Source organism: Maniola hyperantus, chromosome 11, assembly GCF_902806685.2.
Source record: "Maniola hyperantus chromosome 11, iAphHyp1.2, whole genome shotgun sequence".
Taxonomy (NCBI): Eukaryota; Metazoa; Arthropoda; class Insecta; order Lepidoptera; family Nymphalidae; genus Maniola; species Maniola hyperantus.
This window is the reverse complement of record NC_048546.1, coordinates 6,024,025-6,042,985: the sequence shown is the minus strand read 5'-3', so window position 1 is coordinate 6,042,985 and position 18,961 is coordinate 6,024,025. Positions and strand designations below refer to the sequence as shown.

The 18,961-nt window shown below is 36.1% G+C and overlaps 2 protein-coding genes across 8 annotated transcripts in view; one reads left to right on the top strand and one right to left on the bottom strand.

Annotated features, from left to right (window-relative positions):
* The first annotated feature begins 64 nt into the window (after positions 1-64).
* On the top strand, positions 65-17,587 carry kar (monocarboxylate transporter 10-like protein kar). The gene is made up of 3 exons (XM_034973405.2): positions 65-683; positions 7,067-8,147; positions 9,750-17,587. The coding sequence occupies exons 1-2, from the start codon at positions 407-409 to the stop codon at positions 8,137-8,139; spliced, it is 1,350 nt and encodes a 449-aa protein (XP_034829296.1). The 5' UTR covers positions 65-406; the 3' UTR covers positions 8,140-8,147; positions 9,750-17,587.
* Positions 17,585-18,961, bottom strand: part of LOC117986686 (solute carrier family 22 member 2-like) — a 19,877-nt gene continuing 18,500 nt past the window's right edge. For 3 of the 7 annotated variants that reach the window (XM_069501835.1, XM_069501836.1, XM_069501834.1), the window contains one exon: positions 17,585-18,308. In XM_069501835.1, coding sequence (XP_069357936.1) covers positions 18,089-18,308 — 220 coding nt within the window. In that variant the 3' untranslated portion in view covers positions 17,585-18,088. The remainder of the gene's footprint in view (positions 18,309-18,961) is intronic. The other 4 variants (XM_069501837.1, XM_069501838.1, XM_069501839.1 and 1 more) reach the window with 2 other exon arrangements.

Genomic DNA, 18,961 nt, shown 5'->3' with positions numbered 1-18,961 from the left:
AGTTTAAGAAAGTAATGTCGAAGTCATGCTAATGTCAGTTTGTCACTGACTTGTCAAAGTCAAATGCAAGTGGCAAGTGGTGGAATTTAAAATATTGGTTAGGTTTGGTATTTTCCTACTTTGAAACGTTGAAATTAATTGAAAGTTGAAACTCGTGTCGTAATTAAGCGAAGTTTATGAAGCCCAAGAATATTTAGTTAAATAATAAAAATAAAATGTGCACGTCAATTACCTATATACATACGTTCATTAAACAGAGAAAATAAATTTTAAAATTCTGTTTAGGACTGCATTTTCCTTAAAGATAATTTTCATGCATCTTTCGGAAGGCCATGTGCTTATATTCTAACAGAAAAAGTAATTCATTTATCAGTTACGTGATAAATTGCGATATTTGGAGTTGAGAATGGATTCTTTACCATTGGAAAACAAAGATTTATTGGTAAAAACTAACGAAAATGTTTCGAAAGAAACTAATGGCCAAGCTATTCTCGGAGAAGAATCATCTAGGACCACTTACAGGGAACCACCTGATGGCGGTTTCAGAGCTTATACGATAATATTAGGGTCATTTTTAACTAATGGTCTAGTTTTCGGTATTATCAATTCCTACAGTGTTATTTATATAGTTCTTCAAAAGAAGCTTGAAGCTGAAAACGTATCAAATGCCGGAAGCAGAGCTGGTAAGTTAAATCTATACTTACTAATATTATAAATGCGAAGGTGTGTTTGTTTGTTTGCCTTCACACCCTAACTAAGCAACCGATCGACTTGATTTTTGGCATAGAGATAGTTGAAAGGACGGAAAGTAACAAAGGTTACTTTTTATCCCGGAAAATCAAAGAGGTCCCACAGAATTTTTAAAAACCTAAATCCACACGGATGAAGTCACTGGCTAGTAATAAATAATTTCATATTTTCAATGTTTCATTTGATGATTCAAATTCCCATTAAGATCTTCATTGCATTAAGGTAAGGTTGCTTACAGCAACTCCAGCAAGTTTATTTATTTTTAATAGAGGATTTATTACAGTTTACAGTTACTTAGTATAATGTGTATTTACTTTATTTAATTAGTACACCCCTTCCGCTTTCTTTAATTTTTATTATATCCTCTACCCTAAGGTTGCATGGAAGAGATCACTATTTTAGCAATAAGGCCACCTATTGAACTTGCAAAATCTTTGTTATACTTCTATTGTTTTGGTTTTGGTGTACAATAAAGAATATATTACTTTTACTTTACTATATAAAATTGTAATTTATTCTAATAAATATAATACATATTTTAATTTATTATATTCTCCTTAGTCTTGTAGAAAACTGACAGCATAAATAAATAATATGTAACTAACTATACATAGATAGATACTGTTGAAATATCCTGCAATATAGTTGTTTAGGGATCATTTACCACTTTATTGATATTGCATGTTGTCTATGCAGCTTTGGACCACAATGTTATATTTAACAATATATTATGTGAATTTACATATAACAGTTTTTCTAAGGTTTACGACTTCAGACTCAACAATGTAAAATTTAAAAAAGGCTGCTTTTTTTAAAAACTAAATGAATATATACATAAATAAGGCTTTGACTAATTAAGTATATCTTCTTGAGATTCGACACAATATCTTCAGATATATATATACCTACCAAAGTTACAGCTTTTGAAATAGGTAAAAGCTGTAATTTAAATATACCCCAGGACAAAACTAAGTAAGAGCTTGTAGTAACCTTACACCAGTAGTATCCAGATTCCAGTAGGCATTGATGGAACCATGGGAATAGATCAGACATGCACACAGTTTTGGTTTCTAGAGTTTTCTATCTTTAGAACAAGCCACGTGGGTAGCCAGAAACTAAAGTTAATTATGACCAATTGAAAGCAATAGTGGAAGCTCAAAGCATGTGTGTTAACAGTACGCTTTAGACAACTGACCAAATTATATTGATGAGTTGTGTGGAATTGGAAAAGTCAAAAGTCTCAAACTAGGTCTCAAATCAACCCCTATCTATGAAATTATATTTTTGGGGTTAATATGTTGCTAAATGAGACTAACTTTCACATTTCTAGAGTCTGTCGTATGTAGTAGTTGCAATTAGTTAGCTAGGTAGGTAGTTATATATTATGTTAGATAAAGTTGGACTTTTTATGCAGGAAGTTGCAGGCAAAATCTTTTATTTGGTACACATGTTAAATAAGATTATAGATAAGTGAAATATATGTAAAGCTATCTTATTAACATATTATATCTCTATGTAAAATAATTAGCGTATGATGCAATCCTATAGTGATGCAAATAAAGCATATTCAACAGTTCATAGGTATGAAAATGATGCAATATAGTTTCAGATTGCATGTATTGAATTTCAAGGTATTATTGACTTTACTAACCTCATTAGAGCATACGAGAAACAATCTGTAGTAAATTAATTAGCATTAGAAAAGTAAAAGGCTAGACCTACATCCATACTGATATTATATATGCAAAATTGTGACTGTCTATCTGTCTGATAGGTTTTTACGGCCCACCCGTTTAACTGATTTTGATTAAATTTACGGACAGGCTACTTTTAATTCTGGAAAATCAAAGAGTTCCCACAGGATTTTTAAAAACCTAAATCCACGCGGATGAAGTCACGGGCATCATCTAGTAGCTTATAACCTCTACCCAGTACCTACTTATATATGAATGTATTTTGAATGAATGAATGTTTGTCTGTCCCTTATGTGTTTCAGTTTAATCCCATTGCGATGATTATACTCGAAAATCGGCGAGGTCCACACACGTTCGAGGAGCCGCTAAAGCACGCTCATTTTCTTTAGAACGATTTGGAATTGGACTGTATGAGTGTATTTCAAAGCTGAGTTGTTGGTGCCACTCTACCCCATATGTTTTGTGTGCGTTGCGTTTTAGAAATCGTACAAGCGTACGCGCGCATTCAATGGAACGTGTAGTTACCATTGCGTGTTTCGTTTGTTTTAGCTTTTAATACGGGCACTTGTTTCACTGGCGCCAGTCATTAACGCACAAGTGGCCTTTTTGCTGTCTGTTAAGGTCATTTTAGGCGTACCACAATCATACAGGGGTAAAAATCTCGCCGGGCACAATGTTTTTTGCAAAAGCGCATAGTTCCATTCTCATGTACCACAATCTGTCACGAATATATTGTGATCACTGGTCAATAATGACCTCATCACAGCCACAAACGCTACTCGGGATACCTACTCGCTCACAAAAAAGCCGACCTTTTGTGGTTGCGACAACGCAATTGAAAGCATTCACATACATACGACATTGTTGCCGCTATGTGGTGTCTGTGGTTGTGTTGTGGTCCGTCTGAACAGACAGTGGCGTCAAAACAGCGCGACAAGATAGTGCGCTGATTGTATTGATTTGATAATTTCGTCGCAAAATCATTGCCATTACCATTCGTAGCGTCTCGACTACAATACGAACAACACGAAATATCTCTAGGTATAATACGGGACAGATCAAAATGGCAATCGGTGAGAGAACGCCCGTACCCGTACAGCCCCCGCACTAAACCGGAGCGGGCAAGCGCGGGAGACGTGCGTGTGTGCGGGCGCCCCTCGCCTCATACCCCGAGTGCCATCTCGACCTGGCGCGGACTATACCTATCTGTTGGCTGACTCGCCATAGCTTCGCACGGGTGGGCTTACGTTATGTGAATGTGTGTAAGTGCATAATTTGTACAAAACTGCATCGCACTAGATAGTTCAGAGATATTTAGCGCGGATTGCGATTTTTTTACCTATCTTACATAGACCACCTAGACACGAAGTAATTGAAATAGGTTTCCTTTCTTAGTGTTCCATACCCGAAGGATGCCAACGGGATCCTATTACTAGGACTCCGCTGTCCGTCCGTCCATCCGTCTGTCTATCAGTCAGCGGACTCTCGTGAAACGTAATAGTTAGCGAGCTGAAATTATCACTGAATGTGTATTTCCATTCGCCGCTATAACAACAAATAATAAACATTTAAAAATGGCTACCACGAATATTAAAAAATAAAATAATAGTGTTACCTATTTCTTGTACAACGGTATACAGAACCATTCGTGTGCGAGTCCAACTCGTCCTACTTGACAGGGGTTTTTAAATCATAATATTATTTTTAGGGTTCCGTACCTCAAAAAGAAAAACGGGACCCTTATAGGATCACTTTGTTGTCTGTCTGTCGGTCAAGAAACCTACAGGGTACTTCCCGTTGACCTAGAATCATGAAATTTGGCAGGTAGGTGGGTCTTATAGCTGGCTTTAGGGGAAAAATCTGAAAACCGTCAATTTTTGGTCACATCACACAAAAAAAATTAAATTGTGGTCATAAACTAATAATTAGTATTTTCAATTTTCGAAGTAAGATAACTGTATCAAGTGGGGTATCATATGAAAGGGTTTTACTTGTGCATTCTAAAACAGATTTTTATTTATTTTTAGGTATAATAGTTTTTGATTTATCATGCAAAATGTCGATAAAATACGATTGTAATACGGAACCCTCAGTGCGCGAGTCTGACTCGCACTTGGCCGGTTATTTATCTTTAAGAAGATGGGGTGAAATCTGGTGACCCAATAATAGATATCTTAGCTTCGATAAGCTGCAATTTAATGACACAAAGACGATAATCGTGGGTGAAGTGGCCCGATTAGATTACGAAGATATTGTGCTCCACTTACAACGAGCCTGTGCCGTTTTTAGGGTTCCATACCCGACGAATGCCAACGGGACCCTATTATTAAGCCTTCGCAGTCCGTCCGTCTGTCCGTCCGTTTGTCTGTCTTTCAGACCAATTTTCTGAGTGTGTTATTGCCGCTATAATATCAAATAATAAATATTTTATAAATTTTATAGTGTGTCACTTCAAGGAAATCTAAATATGTAAAAGGAAAAGGTGACTGACTGACTGACTGATCTATCAACGCACAGCTCAATCTACTGGACTGATCGAGCTGAAATTTGGCATGCAGATAGATATTATGACGTAGGCATCCGCTAAGGATTTTTTAAATTGTAACCTCTAAGGGGTGAAATCTAGGGAAATTTGAAATTTGTGTAGTCCACGCGGATGAAGTCGCGAGCATAAGCTAGTTTCTAAATAATTTTAAAATACATAATATCAAAAATTGCGGACCGGCAGGATTAGAACCCGCGTCTGTTGGGATCGCGCCCGACGCTCTAACGTAACCGCTTCAGTACTGAGTGAATATACATATCACAAATTTCGTCACGGCAAGCGAACCGTAGCATAGGTCAGAGCGTCGGGCGCGATCCCAGGAGACGCCGACCCGTAATTTTTGATAGGTATGACGTGTTTAAAATTATTCAACAAATAATGAAAATTTCAAGTACGCTCGCCTTGCAAATTAAAAATAAATAAAAAGTAGGTAGGTATCTTCTAGTGTTATATCCCCTACGTACGGAACCCTTCGTTTGCGAGTCCGACTCGCACTTGACTTTTTAGAGCTAGAAACTAAAAAGGTCCCTGACTTCCGGCTTTCGGACATAGTTGGTAAAAGTCTATCATAGTAGGTTAGCGGTCGGCTACGCTAGATTAGGTAGGTAATAATTTAATGGACGAATTCTAAAGAGGAAACAATTTACAGAACTTAAGCTTCTCCTCCAAACTCTGAGAATTGCAATCAATGGTTTTATCCATACCAGATCTCGAGTAGCTAAGTACCTATGAGATATTTAGAAAATAATTAATCTATTCTATTTTCTATTATGTAATCTAAGTTATCTTAGAATCCATTATGGTGCTGATTTGAAGTTCCTCCAGGATTGATTCATTCTTTATACATAGGTATTATACCTAAGCATTTCTACCCAACTAAAGTTTTTCTGATTAAATATTTTTATGATTATTCATTATTATAGATAGAGTATAGACGTACTACTTAATATTAAATGCAAAAGTGAGTGTCTTTACATTTTTTCATTCAAAATAAATCCAAATTATTATCTTTCTCATTGTGACCTTCCTTAATAATTTGTATGGCGCCATATGCGATTAATTTTATTTAGTGCAGGTTGCTCAGTTTATATCTATGCTCGCGACTTCGTCCGCGTGGACTACATAAATTTAAAACCCGAATTGTACCCCCGTAGGGGTTGAATTTTCAAAAATCCTATCTGCATGCCAAATTTCAGCTCGACCCGTCCAGTGGTTTGAGCTGTGCGTTGATAGATCAGTCCTTTTCCTTTTACGTATTTAGATAATAGTCACAATCTTGGACTCTCCTATAATTTATTAGGTACTTAAGTTTTCTTTGCTCTAGAAACTCTTTTAGTCTTTGAGTTCGGTGCACTTTTTGGCAAAGGCTTCATCTAACGTCTTCTACTGACCTAACCACCTTCTATCAAGTTGTTAGTTTAGAATAATATCATGTCCGTTATTCCTTATCTTGAAGAAAAGGTAAACAAACTGCTTCTTGCTGAAATGCATAAGAGGCGCACTAAGTATAATAGTAGGCCCATAAGACTTCGCGAACTGAAATGAAATCATTACACGATTGAGAAATAAAGCTCCAGAAGGTCCAAAGCGCCGGACAAATCGCGTCGCTTGTACGCGTTTCTCCCAAAAACGTTTCTGCGATTGTTAAAAAAGCAACTATAGTAGGTACCTATATATTATTAGTTTCGTAACTTACGAGTAGGTAATAATGTGTATTGGTGTTTTGTTTAGATTTATGACTGATTGTATAGGTATTATTATGAATGACTTCGATAACATGATAAGTAGGCAGATTTTTAATTGGTCACACAGCCATTAAATTGTGTCTGTTGCATCTATGAAAATATGATGTAGTTGTATTGAGCGGTGAAGGAAAACATCGTGAGGAAACCTGCATGCCTGAGAGTTCTCCATAATGTTCTCAAAGGTGTGTGAAGTCTACCAATCCGCACATGGCCAGCGTGGTAGACTATGGCCAAAACCCTTCTCACTCTGAGAGGAGACCCGTGCTCTGTAGTGAGCCGGTGATGGGTTGATCATGATGATGATGTATTGAGCTAGATGTTGTCTGTTCCAGCTCTGGTGGGCGCGTTGACGATGGGGACGACCTTCCTGCTGTCGCCGGTGTCGGGCGTGCTGACGAGCCTCATGGGGCTCCGGTGCACCGCAGTACTGGGAGGCGCCATTGCCGTCGTTGGCTTACTAATATCCTCCTTCATTGTCGATTATGTAGATGGCCTTTGTTTCACTTATGGCGTCATGTACGGTGTAGGTGCGTCTCTCGCCTACACTCCGTCTTTGGCCATCCTTGGTCACTATTTCAAAAAGTATTTAGGATTAGTCAATGGCATTGTTACAATCGGTAGCTCAATTTTCACGGTAGCGATGCCGCCGTTAATGGAATATATGATAGAGAATTATGGGTTACCTGGGCTGTTTAGAGTACTAGCTGTTTTGACTGTCGGTGTATCTCTTTGCGGTTTGCTATTCAAGCCTATATCTGTCGTAGTTACAGAGAAGCCGATCAGGGAACAGGGTTTCGAAACCATTATCAAAACTATTTTTGATGGTAGAATTTGGAGAAATAGAAGCTACAAGTTGTGGGCCTTATCTATGCCCATAGCTCTGTTCGGTTATTTTGTTCCTTACGTGCACATAAAAATATTTATCGATAGCAATTTTAAGAATGTTTATGAGAATTTACCGCTGCAGTGTATAGCGGTTACCTCTGGTATAGGTCGATTAATTTTCGGTTTCTTGGCTGACAAGAAGGGGGTCAATAGGATTATGTTACAACAGATATCTTTTTTCATAATTGGGACCCTTACAATGATATTGCCATTTGTTCGATCTTTTCCTCTATTGGTGTGTGTATCTTTAGGTATGGGCATTTTCGATGGTGCATTTATAGCGTTAATCGGCCCGATCGCCATTCAGTTTTGCGGCAGTGCGTATGCTGCACAAAGTATTGGTTGTATGTTAGGACTGGCCGCTTTGCCTCTTTCGATGGGTCCGCCACTAGCGGCTCTCATTTACAAACAGACACAGTCTTATACATTGCCATTCATGCTGGCTGGAATCTCCCCTATCGTAGGAGCAACATTGATGTTCTCGACGAGGTTTCAAAATTTAAGAACGAGTGAATATTAATAGAATTGGTAAGCATTGTTTAAAATATATATACATACATATCTACATTGATAAAGCTTTAGTCAAACTAAACGAATCCCGTGCGGGATATGGCAAGCGATTCGCTCGCACCTATTGCGTCAACGAACTGTGCAGTAGGCGTTTTTAATTTGGCGAGGGTAGTTGTATACATCTATTTGCCATTTGCGTTTATTCCCGTTTTGCATGCGTTTTGCAGATTCGCTTCAGTCCGACCGAAGCTTGAGTATTTGGTTATTTATTTAATGCCTTTCAAGAAAGTTAAATTGAAGCATAAAAAACCGCCCAAGTGCGAGTCAGGCTCGCGCAATGAAGGTTCCGTACTACAGTCGTATTTTTTCGACATTTTGCAGGATAATTCAAAAACTATGATACATAAAAATAAATAAAAATCTGTTTTAGAATGCACAGGTGAAGATCTTTCATATGATATCCCACTTGATATCTTACTTAGAAAATTGAAAATAATAAGTATTAATTCATGACCACAACTGATGACTTTGTGTGATGTAACCACAAATTCACAGTTTTCAGATTTTTCCCCGAATGTCAGCTATAAGATCTACCTACCTGCCAAATTTCATGATTCTAGGTCAACGGGAAGTACCCTGCAGGTTTCTTGACAGACAGACAGACAGACAACAAAGTGATCCTATAAGGGTTCCGTTTTTCTTTTTGAGGTACGGAACCCTAAAAATAAATTAAAAAATCCCAGTGTTTTATATTTGTACTTACTATATATAGGTCATCAAAATCCGGTACCTTGTTTATTACTTCATAAAATAATAAAGTTAAGATAACAACATTGTAAAAAATATACTTAAGTTAATGAAAACTACAACCACACAACAATGGCTTTTTTGGTGATAATATTGTAATAAATTGTTATCGAACGGACCACGCACGCGCTAGCGTATCTTACACTTATCTATTGTTATTTTGATATATTTTTACTACATTATAATGTTACTTTAAAAAATTAAGCATGATAAACATAATATAAGAGGCCAGGGTGGGGGCGGGGCGCAGCTTTGGCACAAGCACTGAATATGTTGGGGCAGGCGGGTTGAGAATTTCTAAATAATAATTGATAGCATTGTACCATAGACATCTTACGGGTGTACTTAGTATTAAACAAACTAGGTACATTCTCAAATGTCTAATTTCTCTAAACTTCTTATTAACGTGTGTCCGCGCCACATCACTGTCTCAGTTTCGAGTTCTGTATATATTTAGTATAATCTATACCAATATTATAAAGAGGTAACGTTTGTTTGTAGGGGGTAATCTCTGGAACTACTGAACCAATTTTGAAAATTCTTTCGCCAGTTGAAAGCTACATTAACCCTGAGTGACATAGGCGATATTTTATTTTCAAAATATAAGAGATTCTTATGTTTGTAAAAAGCTACCCGTGTGAAGCCGGGGCGGGTCGCTATTACATACATTATAACTATTATTTCGTGTGAAAGATAGGTAGGTATCTGTATAAAACGTCTGTTGCCACTTCTGTTTTAAATTTTCATTAACACCATTGCTTGTACTTTTACATTCTAGAGATATGTTTTTCTAAAATGTCTTTTTTATTGCAGGTTTTTAAGTTTACGGAAAACTAAATTAACTTTTGGACAGTTCAGTGTACCTATACAGTAAAGATGACTCTCCCTTGATTAGTTGACGACGTCTTTAAGTGCTAAGGCTCAGGCACAAGAAGACACTACGCGAGTCGAGATTCGTCTCCAAAGCGAATCATAGAAGTTATAATATTTTATACAACAAAGTGTATGAGGACGTTTATATTAAGAAGTGCTCCTGCAGTTGCAGTCGCGTGCTAGTTTGACGTGGCCGAGCTTACAGTCTTGGTCAGGCGACCCGAGAAATACATAAAGCGACGGCGGCGTGCCCCTTCGATAGCACTCACATTATTCTTATCTGACAGGAGAGAGAGAGAGAGAGAGAGAGAGAGAGAGAGAGAGCGATAAGCGTTTACGCGATAGAAAACAAGGCGTTTATTCAATTTTAGGCCGCAGCGCTTTTCAAGCTGTATTATAACTTTACAGCGTGGTAACAAGAGTCGCTACGCTATTTTTTTAAACATCTCTGCGGAGTGAAACCACCTGGAACTACTTAGTATACTGTGGTATGACGACTGATGTGGTTCATACAGTTTCTTGTATGACAAATCATACAGGCATCCGTGTGACGTTCTGCTGTGCATTTCCCGTCGCGCTTTCTGTCTCCTTAGGCCTTTAAGACTAGTTAGATTAGTAAATGTCGACATTGTAAAAAGACATTACAATCACATTTTAAGAATAAAAAGTGCCTTAACAAATAACTTGTTATGATGAGGGTTGATTTAACGCTTTTGGACTGTGACGGTTCATTTTATCACTTTAATGTAAACTAACACATAATTTCGATACAGTCCCTAGCACCGAACTTTTACAGCTACGAGATCTAGTTGCAGTAGCACCAAAGATAAAAAAGTAAGAGACGGAAAAGACACGAAATAATTATTCTATAAAAATTAAATTCATCGCTATAATTCTAATTAATAAGAACACGTCCTGTTTAGAATAATTGAAGTCTTCTAATAATCTGGTTCGAATTAGAACTCGTTTTTATTTAATTTATCCAGTGACTTTCGCAGTTGTGGACATTGCGTCTTCTTTATTTGAAAGATTCAAACATATTACTGTGTTGCCGCGTGTTGTTTCATAAAGCATACGAGTCTGTCCTAACATACTGAATGACGCAAGAATCTCGTTTGATTGGTAGATTCTTGCGCATACCACTACACTGAGTACGTCTGCAGCTGAATTTGATTCAAGCGAAATACCTACTAAGCCAATTACAAATAATATTAAGTAGCTAATATAAATTATGTAATTTTGAACTACGTACATTCATAAGACCGTCAAATCAGCCCCCAATTTTATGAAAATCTCACAATTATTTACATTGTAAATTATGCAATTATTTGTTATAATACGTACCTCGTAGGTGCTTGATATTTTTTAAACGATTACATATATTACGAAGTTTTATTAAATTATATTAATCGGAGTGTATTTACTATAGTTATCCAAAGATTTTATTTTTATATTGAATTGTATAAATAGTATGACGTTAGCTGATTCAATAAGTAACGTAAACAAACAGTACCTACTCGTATAGCTACTGTTTACTTATGATACTTTTAAGGACAATTAGTACAATCAACTTTCTGCTGTTACTGACAGTTTAATGCATCGTTATTATAATTATTATGACAATTGTATAATGATTTATGTTATGCTGAACGACAAACTGTTTTAGAACTTTCTGAATTTATGTATTGGTGTAAAATCCTGAAACATTCTATACACTAGTTCAAACTGAAGTTTAGTTTGAACTAGTGTATAAAAAGTTCCAGGATTTTAACTTATTTCTATTAACTCATTTTTTAACACAAAACTTTTAGTGACTAAATTGTGCCAAGTTAGTGTTAAAAAGTGTGTGTACAAGAGTTTCATGTGATGTGTGTGTAGTTGGTTTTTTGTTTTTTGCGAACTATTTTTAAGCAAGCGAAACTTTTATGATTTCGTAGCAAAGATGTACAGTCGTTGCTGCCAAAATATGATGAATTTTGTAGCAGACTCAAAAATGAGAAGTAATCCCGTATCCCGTAGAAGTCTCTTATCAAAAGTAGCCCAGTGTTGGCAAGATCTAGCATTTAAAAATCGAACAATCGCTCCATTTTTGACGGCCGGAACGCAGTATTTTGTCAAATTATTGAAATCACCCTGTGGTTTTCTTAGACATTCCAACTGGACTACCGTAATAAATCATCCTGAGGCAAATCGTTCTGTGCTTTTTAAGAGGAGTGTATTTGGAACACGCTCCTTGATACTAAATGGAATTTGATTTTTATTTGAATTTTTATAACCAAATACTACCAATCAAACTCAATGAAATTTTGTAGACGTTCACGTTCTAAAATTTATATTTGTGTCATTAGTATGTCAGATTTCCAAAAGTATGTATAGTTTCAAAGTTACACAGCAGGGCGATTGTCTAAAACCTGCATCAATCATTATTACAATCTCAATTGTTCTGATTGGCTGAATTTGTGCGATTCTTGTTGCAACAATGCATTGTGGCCAATAGTGAGCGAGCATTAACCAATCAGAGATGATTGCGATCGTGACATTGTAGCTGTCAAACAACCGCGGTAGGGCCACTGGTTTAAAAAGATTTGTATGTAAATCGTGGAGTGCGGTCCAAATACACTCAACTTATACAGATACCTAATACATATAATATAATTAGATAGATAGGTAGATAGATGGTGCAGACACATGATTATGTTGTACTTTGTTGTGACGCGATGGAGGTGATCGGACTTTGAAATCATACATTTTATATGAAGATGTGAACATTAGCCAGCCGCGCTTCGATTGTGTTGCAATGCACAACAACACAGTCAATGTGTTTTCGACTTTACTTGCCTTGCGAATGCGATGTTGTTAAGTCTATATTTTAACTAGCTCAAGTATGCCACTATTTTAATTTAATGCATTTTATTAACAATAACACGGTGTTCTCTTTTATTTATTTATATAAAAATCTATTTAGCATTTACTTTATACAAATCTCTGTTATTGAAATAAGTTGTTACCTTTTAAAGTTCCTAATATTTTATTATTTTTAGTTAATTTACTACTATTTGTATTGCGTATATTACATAAAGTATAATGCGTAAAAAATGACTCCTCACGCGCCATTTTAACTTTTTGTGCCAAATTTCATGTCAAAAGTACGATTTTAGTCTTTATTTTAAAGGTGAGCTATACTTTTGACAATATGACAGTTGACCCATAGAGTTAAAATGGCGCGTGAGGAGTCTTTTTTTAAGGACTATACATAGATAATTGTAAAATTATACTTATTAGTATCGCAAAATCTTGACGTAAACATAATACGATTGTGAATCTTGTTTTTCTAACCACGCTTATAGGTAGTACCTATACCTATAAAAAAGTTCCACAGTCGGTTTATGAATTAGAGCCACCCAATGCACATATTTTTTAATGAAATCCCCATATTTTGTTTTGTATTTGTAATATAAGGTTTAGTTTCATAAATTACTTTTTCGTACCACTTGCTCAAAAAAGTGACATTCAATGCCACAAAAAGCGTACATACCAATAGTCATTTTTAATCTGTTAAAAACAGGGAAAGAAAATTGTACTGAATTTCATTCATCCCCTAGGGAGAGAATGTGATTTAAATTTGGAATACTTAGGTACCGAAATTTATACTGAACTTTTTATTTCTACACGGCATCATACCGGAAGTCGGAACGCTAAATTGCTTGGCGGCACGGCTTTGCCGGTAGGATGGTAACTAGCCACGGCCGAGGCCTCCCACCAGACAGACACACTACATCTGTGTTTTTTTTTTAATTACCAACATAAAGAATGTTTAACAAATCCAATTTAGACACAGCAAAAACCACGAAGGTTTACACCATTGAGTTTGTATATAAAGCATTATACATCTTTTTGAAAAAGGAATACGCATTTATTATGCAGTTATGATTATTAAATAAAATTACGAAAACCGACAAGGCCGTATGAGCTTGATGCCTTTGCTTTTCCGACAAAAAAATATTAGTCTAGGAATTTGCCGCGTTTTTGTTTTCCTCAAATACGTAAACGTTAAGTTTATTTTAATTTATTTTTATAAATAAGTTAATGTTCTAAACGTTTAATAAATGCTTATCTCATATTATTATTGTGTTATTTTTTTCGCAAATGGTACGAAAAGTAGAGTATTTACCTCGGTGATAAAGCTGTCTTGTCTTAGTCTTGGGTGAACTTAAATCCCTCGATACACTCAGGACTCGTCTTAAATCCCTCGCTTCGCTCGTGATTTAAGTTTTTAACACCCTCGCTACGCTCGGGAGTAAACCTCGAGTCCTTCGTTACGCTCGCAATTTAAATCGTCACCCGCGACAGAAGACACTGCTTTATCCCCTTGGTTAATAATCTACTATTAATTTAGAAGTTTGTATAATATTATGTGTAACACTGTTTGTCTGGTTTTGTTTACTTACTTACGCATTTTTTTTGTAATTTAACAAATATTATTTACCTACTAACTTAGTAGCTAGGTACCTAATAATAATTAAGTAGGTAGTATATTTATAACGCGTAAAATTTAACTCCTCACGTGCCATTTTAACTTTTTGTGTAAAATTTCATGTCAGAAGTACGATTTTAGTCCTTATGTTAAAGGTACTTTTGACATGACAGTTGACACATAGAGTTAAAATGACGCGTGAGGAGTCATTTTGTACGGACTTTATTAATTTGTTAATTATTGAAAGTATGTTTTCTCTGAAAATTAAGATGATTGGCAGTTTTCAGACACCTTTGAAATCATTACGGAGAACTCTCCGGTGTGCACAGTGCAGGTTTCCTCACGATGTTTTCCTTTTAATTGCTTAAACGCACATAGTACGATAAGATAGAAACGCGTGCCCGGGATCGAATCCCGGACCTCCCGAAAAGAAGGCTGACGAGTGACGTTCTAGCCACTAAAATGTGCAATATCAGTAATATTCATATATTTAAGGGCTGTGACTCCAAATAAAACCAATACTTGTACTATACACTGCATATATAATAATTAATTGTATTGTGAATAATATGACTTGTTTATGTTTGACACAATGCAGAACTAAGAGTCACGTTACAAACTCATTTTGGTGTTGCGGTGGAAACGGCAAGCAGTTCCTAATTTAATAGTTTTTGTCAATTTATGTAATTCTAGATGATGCTCGCTCCCCTTTTTAAGGTTCCGTACCCGAAGGGTGCCAACTCGACCCTATTACAAAGCCTCTGCTGTCTGTCCGTCCGTCAGTCTGTCAGCGGGCTGTATCTCGTGAACCGTACCTAATAGGTAGAGTTGAAATGAATCCAATCCATCAGTCTCACCTTCTTCAGGTCATCGGTCCAGCTGTGGGTTGGAGGTCGTCCCACACTGCGCTTACCGGTACGCGGTCTGCACTCCAGAACACGTCTGCCCCATCGGCCATCGGTTCTGCGACAGGCATGACCTGCCCATTGCCACTTCAGCTTGCTAATCCTTTGAGCTATGTCAGTCGCTTTTGTTCTTTTCGAATTTCCTCGTTCCCAATTTAACTCGAAGTGTAAGTATAACAACAAATAATAAAAAATTCAAAATGTCCGCCATGAACATTAAAGAAATATTGTTATTTCTTGTTTGACAGTACGGAACCCTTCGAGTGCGAGTCCGACTCGCACTTATCGACTTTTTTTAGTTTCTTGGAAACTGATTGTCTAGGATAAAAAGTAGCCTATAGATCCGTCTCGCGACTCCTTTCGACGTGGATTTAGGTTTTCAATAATCCCATGGGAATTCTTTGATAAGTCCTTTCCTGGGGTGCAATCTAGCTCTGAAGATTTCATCAAAATCGGTTAAACAGATAGGCCGTGAAAAGCTAGCAGTCAGACACTTTCGCATTTATAATACTTATGATTTACTTAATTACTCCTAATTAAGTTGAACTTTCTCATAAAACTACAATTAAAGGTATGATTCCGAACCACGCTGCACGCAGCAGTGCTGCTGGTGCAGCACTGCTGCGCGCTGCGTACAGTGCTGTCGCGGCACTACTGGTCCCCATACAATCTCTATAAGCTTATATGAGATTACATTCCGAGCTAGGCAGCAATGTTCCGCTACATTGCTGCAGCGACATTGCTGCCTAGCTCGGAATGTAATCTCATGTAGACACATGGGGACCAGTAGTGCCGAGACAGCACTGTTGCGGCAGCACTGCTCCGTGCAGCGCGGAAATAATAATTTTATAAAAACATATTTTATTTTTCAATATACCTACCTATTTACTTACCTAATGAATTAAAAAACCGGCCAAGTGCGAGTCAGGCTCGCGCAATGAGAGTTTCGTACTACAGTCGTATTTTTTCGACATTTTGCACGATAATTCAAAAACTGCATAAAAATAAATAAAAATCTGTTTTAGAATGTACAAGTGAAGACCTTTCATATGATACCCCACTTGATATAGTCACTCACTTCGAAAGTTGAAAATACTAATTATTAGTTCATGACCACAATTTAATTTTTTTTGTGTGATCTAACCCTAAATTCACGGTATTCAGATTTTTCCCCAAATGTCAGCTATAAGATCTACCTACCTGCCAAATTTCATGATTCTAGGTCAACGGGAAGTACCGGCCCTATAGGTTTCTTGACAGACAGACAGACGGACAGACAGACAGACATACAGACAGCCAACAAAGTGATCCTATAAGGGTTCCGTTTTTCCTTTTGAGGTACGTAACCCTAAAAATAACAATTTATCTATTTTTATAACTAAAACCAAATAAATTCTTTGAATACCTATTAAGTACAATAAATTATTTACTTGTCTAATGTTCTAAGTTAAGATTTAAAGTGTTTATGTGTTGAGTATTTTCATAAGTATAATGAAAATATATAAGGCGAATTACCTACAAAAACATGACAATATAATAAGTATTTATGTAAGTACAATATAAATATAGAATATTTGCGCTGACCAGGATGATTAGTAGCATACGTACATTGTCTTATATTATATTTATTTCAATTGGCTTATTATATTGTACCTATACAATTTAGTATTTGAATATGATTGTTTTAATGTAGTTATGAAGACGTATAATAATTGTTAAATCTTTTACTATGAAATGAAATATAAACTATAGGTAACGCAATATGCCATTAGGTACAGTAGTTATAATATGGTGCGCTAAAAAGTTACAAATGTTCGTTTTCTATATTAAATCTATCAGTAATCTATGGAAAAAAGTTACTCAGCAACGTTGTTATTTGTCAAAAAAATTGTAGATAGGACTTTGTAAAACTCCGTTGTAAAACAAGGCACCCTTAGGTATAGCTTCGTTCAGTCCATCTTGATCTATATGTTTGTCTGTTCAAGACGAACCATTAAAAAATCTTTTATGGTTCCTCCTAAACATGTAGGTAAGTAAAACGTTGTAAAAGAATAAATCTATAAATTACTAATCCATAGTTTTATAATGGTTAACTTAATTGTTGGAATAGATTTGTTTATTATCAACTCAGATATTTTTGTTAATGATGTAATTTATTAGGTACCTACTGTATCATGTCCAATGTTCATATCAAACAAAGAGGAGAATGATACCTAATCATAATAATTTTACATATAATTAGGTAAGTATAGTATTCCATGATCTGGTGCAATGACCAAGATAATAAAACGGTGTCAGTGTTTCTACATTAAACATGTAGTACTTATGTTTGACTATTATTTTCGAATTAAGTTACTATTGTTGTCATAGAAATTAATATAGCAATTCATTATTTTAAACGTTGTCTTTTATACCCTCGTTTCTCTTTACAAATAAGTGTGTAATTTTAATTGATCTCCTACATCGATACGAGTAGGTATGTATATACCTTGCTACAAGTTGCAGTTATTGAGATACAACACCAAATTTTGCTGTGATTTTTTTAACGACAACCCGCGCATCTCTAAGGAAAGCAATGAGGTCCAGTTGGAACGCGCTTGTCTAGAAGAACTTGCTTTTTAGGGTTCCGTAGTAAACAAGGACCACGTCATAAGGATGCCAAACGGTTTTTCGTTTTTCTGTGATGGAACGGAACAGATGTTTACTGATCAATCGCACATCGGTGCATATTGACCTCGCATTGACTCTATTCAAAATAAACCCGTTGGCCACCATATTAAATTTATGTTGACGTCACAAACGCCTTTCAAATAGTTTAATATGATCAATTATTCTAAACTAGAAGATAAATAATCTGAGTGTATTTAATTTTAAATAGGTAGGTAGGTAGTACATAAATTCTACGTATTTGAATCTTGACATAGTATACTATTTCGTAGCCTTTGAAAGAAACTCCCTATCAACACAAATCCTATTCGCTTGGCAGGGAGACGATCGTTCGAATCACTGCGGGTTGACGGGTTGTGTTTTGCACTCCCGAAGGAATACACTCTCATCTCAATTTCTTCACGTGACGGAGAGCTGGTCTTTTGAGACGCCCATCGAAGAGGCTTTGTTAACCTAAAACAGTTAGAATTCATATACTTAGATACTTAGATATCATGGGTCAGATCTTGCACTTTTGTGAAAATTTAAAATTTTGCTTTTTAAAATTTATAATTTTAACAATTTTTGTAAGTATGTTTATGTTAGTTTGTACTCGTAGTTTAATTAGTGTAATTGGCTTTATGGCCGTTCTAATTAAATAATAAATAATAATAATACTAATATTATAATGAGGTAAAAAGACCATGGGCATTTTTGTATGAACTCTGGCCTGATAACCAATAGAGTTCTAATGTATGTTAGTTTATTGCTTATAACGTGTAGGTATAGTTACTGTAACACAATAGTTTACCTCATGAAACCACCGGGCATGTACCTACAGTCGAGGACACAAAAAACTATAACTTTTGTGACGATTTTGTGAAAATTTAATCAACAATGGAGAATGGAGTTCGTGCTGTGCTGCAATTTTGGCCAGCTTATATCACTTGGGTAACTAACCTTAGAGTGATACCTAAGCAGAACCTTTGCAGTGTGGAGCGTGGAAAGACTGAGCTTGATCGCATGCAATGCAAGTTGCAACATTGTTCTTCTCAGGTACTTAATGGGGTTAGGAACAAAAAGATTCATGATATCAGTGAAGATATTTTTTAAGAATAGCATACGCA

Bases quoted from the DNA above. Each gene is read 5' to 3' on its own strand.
- kar (XM_034973405.2), top strand. From the start codon at position 407: ATGGATTCTTTACCATTGGAAAACAAAGATTTATTGGTAAAAACTAAC. The intron at 684-7,066 runs GTAAGTTAAATC...TGTCTGTTCCAG, and splicing joins AAATGCCGGAAGCAGAGCTG to CTCTGGTGGGCGCGTTGACG.